Below are 8,073 nucleotides of genomic sequence, written 5' to 3' on the forward strand. Positions count from 1 at the left end.
AAGGAAAGGAAAGGAAAGGAAAGGAAAGGAAAGGAAAGGAAAGGAAAAAACAAAAAAATACTCTGGACTATTTCTGTCATTCATTTAATCAGTTAACTGACCATAGATATGAAAACAAGGGGTCGGGTGTTCTCAAATTGTGTGGCTGTTAACTGAGTCTAAGACATTTCTCTGTGGTGCCCAGAACCTTCTAAATAAAATACAAGACACATGCTGGGTGACTTTTGAAAGAAAAGATGTATATTCAGTGAAAATTAAATATTATTTTTATTTTTGTTTTTTTATGCAGTGACTCACTACATGGCTCAGGCTGACTTGGAACTCACTGTATCTATATGTATAGCAGGCTGGCCTTGACCTTACATGCCTCCCGAGCACTGTGGCCGAAGGCGGGCACCACCAAGGCCAGTCCGCCTTATTTTCTTAAAGAACAAAAGCAAAACTAAAAATAATGCTAGCTGAACAGAGCCGTGTAATAAGCCTAGCCCGCTAATAAACCTCAGGGCTGTTAGGCGGGGTGTTCTGTGGCAACCAATGCAGTCTCTGGTCTACCAAGTCTGAGCAGGGCTGAAGTAGGAAACCGAAGCATAAGGCTTGGAAACAGAGCCACGGGCTGGAGGACAAAACAAGCCATCCGGGAAACACTAGCAACGCCGTCGCTTGAGTCCCTCAAGTCCGATGCCAGAAGCCTCCACCAAGATTTGGTGTTTAAGGCTATTTGTATATACATCTCTAGTCACTGCACATCCATGCCAACAGAGCCGGGTGGCCAGCCTGGTCATGTGTTTTGCTGTGCATTCGCCCTCCTCTTCTCTACCTAGATCCCATTTTCAGACTTGTTTTCATTTTGAAGACACGCTTCCCACGGTGGCGTTTTTAATATGTTGAAATGGTGGTTGCAATGTCCATCCCGTGCACACCTGGAGTATTGATCCACATTTGCCCCAGGGCCCACTGCTGGGTTTCTGTGCTGCTGTGTTTGTGCCCAGAATTCGGAGGGAGGACAAGTTGCATGCTATCAGGAGAGGATGGCCCATTGCTGATTATAAGTTAAGAATCTCAGGTTTCCATCTTCTCTTTCTAGTAACTCGTGTAATTTGTCTTTACTGATTGTCCTTTGTGTGTGTGTATGTGTGCATATATGTACATGTATAGCATGAATGTGTACATGTTTAGACACACATGTATATCATAATTGATATGTACATGTATTGATGCACATATGTAACACGATAGATACATTTCTATGTATGAGACGTTACATTCATTGCTTGTCTTCACGTCTCTGCAAGGAGGGCATTAGGATCTTTGCTTCAGAGGAAATAAAACAGGACCACTGAGAGCCACTAGTTTGCTCAGGGACTTGCTGCTAGGAACTGCTATGGTTGGCATGCCTCTGCCTGCTGCCTTCCTAGAAGCAGAGCTGCTCACAGACCCGAGGCTTCATACTAGGGGTGCATTTCCTCCCTAGAGAGTGGACAGAGACTGTGCTGGCTACTGAGTTCATTCTCAGCCACGATGGGCAGGTGCAAGGACCAAGAAGCTGGAGGTTGGCAGGCAGACATGTTCCTTGCCACCCAGCACTCCATCTTAGTTCTTCCTGCCTCAGGCCCTGGAGATGGTCTTGTTAGACTCTGGACTGACTAGTTCAACACTGGCTTAGACCCAGTGTCGGGGCTTTCTCGAAGAAATGCAAAGATCTACTAGGCCTCCTTGGTATGGGTGGAAATGGCCACAGGCCTCCTGCCTTCCAGGTGGGGTTTGTTTACAGCTCTGAGCAGCCATCGCCAAGCCAGACACCCTTTGTTGCTCTCCCTAACTTCCCTTCGCTTGAGCTTCAGAGCTTGCCACACGGGCCAGTGAGGAGCAGATAAAGGTGGTGAGGAGAGGTTTGACAGTGTCCTGCTTCCACCTCTTGGGAGCCTACAGCCATGAGTCGGGAGCTATTGCCTGCAGCAACTGTCCCTTGAAGTCAGTGAACCTCTCGGGCTGTGAAAACGTTTTGCCCCTATGAGTAAGGGCTGCTGCGGGCTCCCCCCAGGACTACTACCCCACAGTACCCTGTGAGTCATCACACCCGCTGGGCCCTTTCTGAGAAAACGCGCTAGGATCGCACAGAAAAGCCGATTGCTGAGCCCTCAGAACCTCCGAGAGGCAGCCCAGCTTCGCGCAGTTTCCTGGTGGTAACGACCGTGATGATGGTGGTTCCGGCCCTCCCAGCCTTGACACTCCACAGACTGCCACCCCGAGGCGGGTTTTAAATCGGAGGAAGGACCCTCCTTACAGCTACCATGCTTGTTTCTCTGGATTCAGAGACAGATTGTCCTGTTTCTTGTAAACACACTAGGACACCAACCTTGTGAGTGGTCCATCTTGTCACCCCCCAGGGTCTGAACTACGCTACAGCACCCCAAAAGCCAGGCTTCTGAGGGCTGTGGCCAGCACCGGCGCTCACTGTCTTCCGAGCTGCCTATGATCCTAGATGGTGATTTTAACACATACTTTTCCACCTGTTCCTGACATTTCCAGGTGTGTCTCTGGCTGTTTGGTTTAGATAGAGGGCCAGGGACCCATGTGTCACAGGGCAGCTGGTGGCTGTGGCGTGGGGACGGCATTGACAGGATGAGCTTAGACTTAACTGCTCTGGGTCAGGAGGTGGCAAAGCGCCTTGCAAAAGGCCGCAAACATGGATGCTTCCTCCACACCCTCCCCCCCTCTCCCTTGAGTCCTCTTGACTCTATCCCTATAAGGTGTTTCAGGCTATTCCACGGCCACAGGCCATGACCCTCTCCGACTGATCATGGCAATGTCCTTTTGTCGCAAAGGAGGAAAGAATGGGGCTGAGTGGCAAGGCCAACCTGAGAGGGGAAGAAGGAGAGGTGATATCTGGAAGGCAGAACAGAGCGAGCCAGGCCTAGCTGTTGATTCTGATCTCGCCTGTGCGGCCTCCCCTGCCACACCTACATGCCTCGGTTGCTCTTTTGCTTCATTTCTCCTCACCCTTTCCCTCCACTGACTCTCTCTTCTTCCTTTGTCACTGGACAATCTACCACTGTGTTTCCAAATAGCTGGAACCCATGGCTGTCACAGAGCAGACTCCGGCGGCATGGGACCCAACCCCATGCTGCCCCTCTGCCCATTGACGCTGGAAGACAAGCTTTAAAAGAAACACCAGGTCCTCCGCACCTCTCTGCTGCCACTCACACGCACAAAGAGCCTCTAAAGGTGTCCAGCCGAGGGAAGCAGAACCCTTACCTGCTCCTGGGAACTGCACCTGAAGGATGCAGGTGAGAACAGCCGCCTTCCACTTCATCTTCTGCTCCCAGGGCTGGTGCCGGGAGGCAGAAGCAGCTGTGCCTGGGAGGATGGGGAGACAGGGAGGTGCTGAAGGAGTCTCTGCCGGCTTTGCTCTGTGGCTGCCACCTCAGGAAGTGGAGGACGGTGGGCCTTTGAGACAGCACCTGCCAGCAACGCCAAGACACACTCTCACCCTCCCTCTCGCTCATAGGCAGGAAGTTCTGGAGGTTTGGGGGTTTAGGGTGTAAGAATGTATATCCGTCTGAATTTTGCTTTTTCTTCTACCTGACTGTAGTTTTGTGTACTTTTCCTTTTTTTTTTTTTTTTTTCTAGTTCTTGGTTAATTTGTATCTGACTCCTGATGGCTGGTCAGACCCTAGGCATTTTCAAGTTGTGTTCTTCAGAACACTCGGCCCTTAAGGAGGCTAGAAGAGCAGACAGAGATCTCCATCCACAGGTGGGCTAAATCTTCAGACCGCCATGCCACCTCCTTGCTTGCTGTGTGGCCCTGAATGAAGTATTCAGCGTCTCCAGACATGGGGCTTCTTTATCTAAAGGGCAATGAAAGGAGGATATCTGAAGTGTAGTTCTGAACTTGGCCTCGATTCAAACCATAAATAGCATGAAATACTATAGCTCACATCATTTACAAAAGCTTTTTTCCCCCACTAGACAGGATCTCACTATTCAGGCCAGGCTGGTCTTGAACTCACAATTCCCCCACCAGCTTCCCAACTGTCTGGATTATAGGAATGTGCCACCAAACCTAGGTCGAATGCTTTTGCTAACTGTCAACATTTCGCCCTTGGAGTCATTTACAATAAGAAAAAGATTGAAAGTCAGGCATAGTGTGCCTGCCTGTAAATCTCATGGCTGAGGCAGGAGGATTGTGAGTTTGAGGTCCGATGGGACTAGTAGTGAATACTAGACCCATTTGGACTATGTAGCAAGACTGCCTCAGAACAAAATAAAAATTAACATGCAAAATAAACATAATTAAGAGCTGTAAGATGTATGTAAAGCAAACTCTGAGACAAGACTACAAATGTAGAAAGGACAGTATAAATGGAAAGATGTATTTTTTCTCCTTTGGTTAAAAAAACTATTAAGAAGTCCACAGTTACTTCTCAGTTAGCCAACCCACCAAATTAAAAGACAATACTATCAAACCTGGAGGCAGAGAGATGGCTCAGGCACTTTCTGCCAAGCCCAACAGCCTGAATTCCATCCCCACAGCCAACACATCGGACGAGAAAACCCGCTCTTGGAAGAGGTCCTCTGTGCTACACACCAGACATACCACACACACACACACACACACACACACACACACACACACACACATATATATACACATACATATACCACACACACGAGACACACATACAGCACACACACCCACCATGCACACATATACCACACACACAAACATATTCAGCACACGCATGCACACACCACACATACACACACATACACAGACCCACAGACACAGACACCCACAAGCACACACACATACACCACAAATAAACATGTTAACAGATTCTTAAACAAGGTAAGCTGATCCCGGAGCTCACGTGAGACGCTTGACATGTAGGAACAGCTAGACCACAAAAGGCACAAGCAATCAAAACCAAAATACAAAAATTGGACATCGTCAAATTTTAAAAGTTTTACGCGTCAAAAGAAACTAGGAAGGAAAATCTTTAAGTGTTCCACAACATGAATGAAAATAATTGCAAATCAAACACTGGTTTTGGTTAGAACATACAAGCAATGCCACAAGTTAATAGGTCAGAAAAATAAAAGTTAGCCAAAGATTTAAAGCGACATTTTCTCCAAAGAAGATAAACAGTTGGCCAATAAGCACATGAAAGACTTTTAGTGTTGTTTGTCGCTAGGGAAACACAAGTCAAAAACCTCAAAACGATCTACGATGGCGACACGGCACAGGGAATAAAAAGACAAGACTTGAGGGGAGGTGAAGAAGCTGGATGTTGCTACTGAAGGCGTAAAACAGCGAGAGCCCTGTGCAAGGCAGTTTGACAGTTCCTTAGGATGTTAAACAGCGTTACCACATGGCCTAGAAACTCTTCTAAGCATGCACCCCAAAGAACTGAAAACACATGTTCCCACAGAAGCGTTCTTGACAGCATTATGTATAATGGCTCCAGACTGGAAACAATTCGCCACAGCTGAGGAATGGACAAGCAGTCGTGGTGGGTTCAAATAATGGACTGTGACAGCCATGAAAAGACTTGAAGAACTGTTAGATGCTACTGCTTCAAAAGTGGGTAAAAGAAACCCGACCCCACCCCCGCAAAAAAAAAAAAAAATGCCACACCATTGCAAAATAGCCAGAACAGGCAAATCCATAGAGAAAGTGGATTAGCGGTTGCCAGGAACCAGGGAGAGCAGGCGGTTGGACTAGCTGATGATTGGTGTGAGGTTTCTGGGTTTCTGTAGGGGGTGAGGAAAATGTTTTAGAATTAGATAATGGAGTACCAGCAAACTGTAAGTGCTAAAAAAAAAAAAAAAAAGAACAAAACATTGAAGTATACACATTAAAATGGTGAATTTGTGGCACAAAAATCCTGTTTCGATATATAATGATGCTAAAGCAAATAAAATGTGAGGGAAGTGAAACAACAGCCAGACAGCCAGCATCATGAGTGAAGACGATTACTACGCAGCGTCTAGGCGACGTAGGCTCCACTTCCCTGAAGGTTCACAGTCTTGTTTGATCTCACAAGCTAAGCAGGGTCAGGCCTGGCTAGCATCTGGGGAGGAGAGTTACGTATGTATTTAGTCAAGGAGTTTTAAAGGTGAAAGAAAACTCCAGTGGGACAATGACAGACTTTCAAAAAATGGTACTAGATCAACTAGATTGTCTACGAGGAAAATATACAGTCCTTATCTCGTGCTGTGCACAAAAATTAGTTACAACGCTTCACAGATAGAAACATAAAGTCCAAAACAGTAACGCTTCCGGAATGGAGCATGGGTGAATGGTCTCCATAACAGAACGCAAACGCAAAGCTGGACAAAGATAGAACAGTAAATGGGGTTTCACCAAAGCTGCTCACCGAAGATGCCATCGGGAAAGAACAAAAGCAAGCCAGAAAGAAGGAAAAGTATGTGCAAATGCCTATTAGACAGGTGACTTACCTCTAGATATATAAAGAACTCTTCCAACTCGATAGTAAGATAACCACCTCGCTAAGGAAATGGGCAGTAGGTTTAAATACAGTTCCTAAAGAAATGTACGTGAATGCCCAGTAAATACATAAAAGAGATATTGGACATTGGGGGCTGAAGAGATGGCTCAGACTGGGTTAAGAGCACTGGCTGCTCTTCCAGAGGTCCTGAGTTCAATTCCCAGCAACCACATGGTGGCTCATAATCATCTCTAATGGGATCTGGTGCCCTCTTCTGGAATGCAAGCAGAATATTGTATATATAATAAATAAACAAATCTTTTAAAAAAATATATTGGACATTAATGAATAAGACAAACCAAAACTACAGTGAGGTGTTGCTATGTACTGTCTAGAATATGGAGAAATTAAAGTTCTCAGGATCCACCTGCCTCTTGCCGTGTCTGGCTCTAGAATCTATTTGTTTGTGTATTTGTTTATTTATTTTTGGACAGTAGCCCAGCTGGCCTATAACTTACTATGTAGCTGAAGATGACCTTTAGTTTCTGACCCTCCTGTCTCTACTTCCCGAATTCAGGGGTGTGCCACCATGCTTACTTTATGGGGGTTGGGGGGGAGAGTCCGGGTCAAGCCCACGGCTTCCTACACATTAGACAGCACACCACTGAGTCACATGCCAGCCCCCATCTTTTTATAATTTTGATGAGGTTGTCAGGTAAGGCAACCCAGCTGTTTTTTCCCTACAATGTTTTGAAGATATATTTCTTTAATTATATGTATATATGGTGGTGGGGTATGTGTTTCAAGGTACCTGAAGAGGCCAGAGGAATTGAGTCCCTGTAGAGCTAGGGGTGCAGGAGGTGGTCATGAGCTGCTTCATATGGATGCTGGGAACTGACCTCAAATCCTGTGGAATAGCAATAGATTCCCCTAATGGCTAAGCATCTTGTCCACCCCTGTTTACTTGGCGCTTAAGAGTGGCTGTGGACAGTGGCGCAGGCCTGAAATCTCAGCACCTGGGTTACAATGTCATGATCATCTTCAGCTACACAGTAAGTCTGAGACCAGCCCAGGGTACAAGACTGCCTCAAAAAGCCAAACCAAACAAAAATAAACAAGGCCTGGCGATGTCTCTATGTCATTTGTCCTGCTTGGATTCATGCCAAGGAGCCGCCTGTGTTCTCTAACGACTGTTCCAAAAAACCCACTTTTTTGTTTATTCTCCAAATTCAATTTCTGCTGCTGGCAGCCCAAATTATTCTAATTTATGTATTGGGAATTTTTGGACATCGGATCAGCTTTCTATTGCCATGTAATGAATTATCACAAACCTCGTGCCCTGAACCAGTACAGACTAATGACCTTACAGTGTTAAAGGGCAGAAGTCCAGGCACAGCACGCTGGCCTCGGCTTAGGTACTTTCCATGATAAAGTTGAAGAGTTGGCTTGGCTGTGGTTTGGATCTGAAACTCCGGCTGCTATTCCTAACTCACTGGTGGCTGGAAATTTCTCTTATACTTACAAGAACGGGGCCCCTGTTTTCTTGAGAATCACTGGCCAGATACTGCTGTCAGCCCCCAGGGAACACCCACAGCTCCTTGCAATGTAACCTCCTAGCGGT

The 8,073-nt window shown here is 46.5% G+C and overlaps 1 protein-coding gene across 1 annotated transcript in view; it reads right to left on the reverse strand.

The window, feature by feature from the left end:
• Nucleotides 1-3,313, reverse strand: part of Cd247 (CD247 molecule) — a 69,510-nt gene extending 66,197 nt beyond the window's left edge. The window contains exon 1 of the mRNA XM_055624373.1: nucleotides 3,256-3,313. Coding sequence (XP_055480348.1) covers nucleotides 3,256-3,313 — 58 coding nt within the window. The remainder of the gene's footprint in view (nucleotides 1-3,255) is intronic.
• Nucleotides 3,314-8,073: the final 4,760 nt, after the last annotated feature.

This window comes from Psammomys obesus, unplaced genomic scaffold, assembly GCF_907164565.1.
Source record: "Psammomys obesus unplaced genomic scaffold, mPsaObe1.curated_primary_1811, whole genome shotgun sequence".
NCBI lineage: Eukaryota > Metazoa > Chordata > Mammalia > Rodentia > Muridae > Psammomys > Psammomys obesus.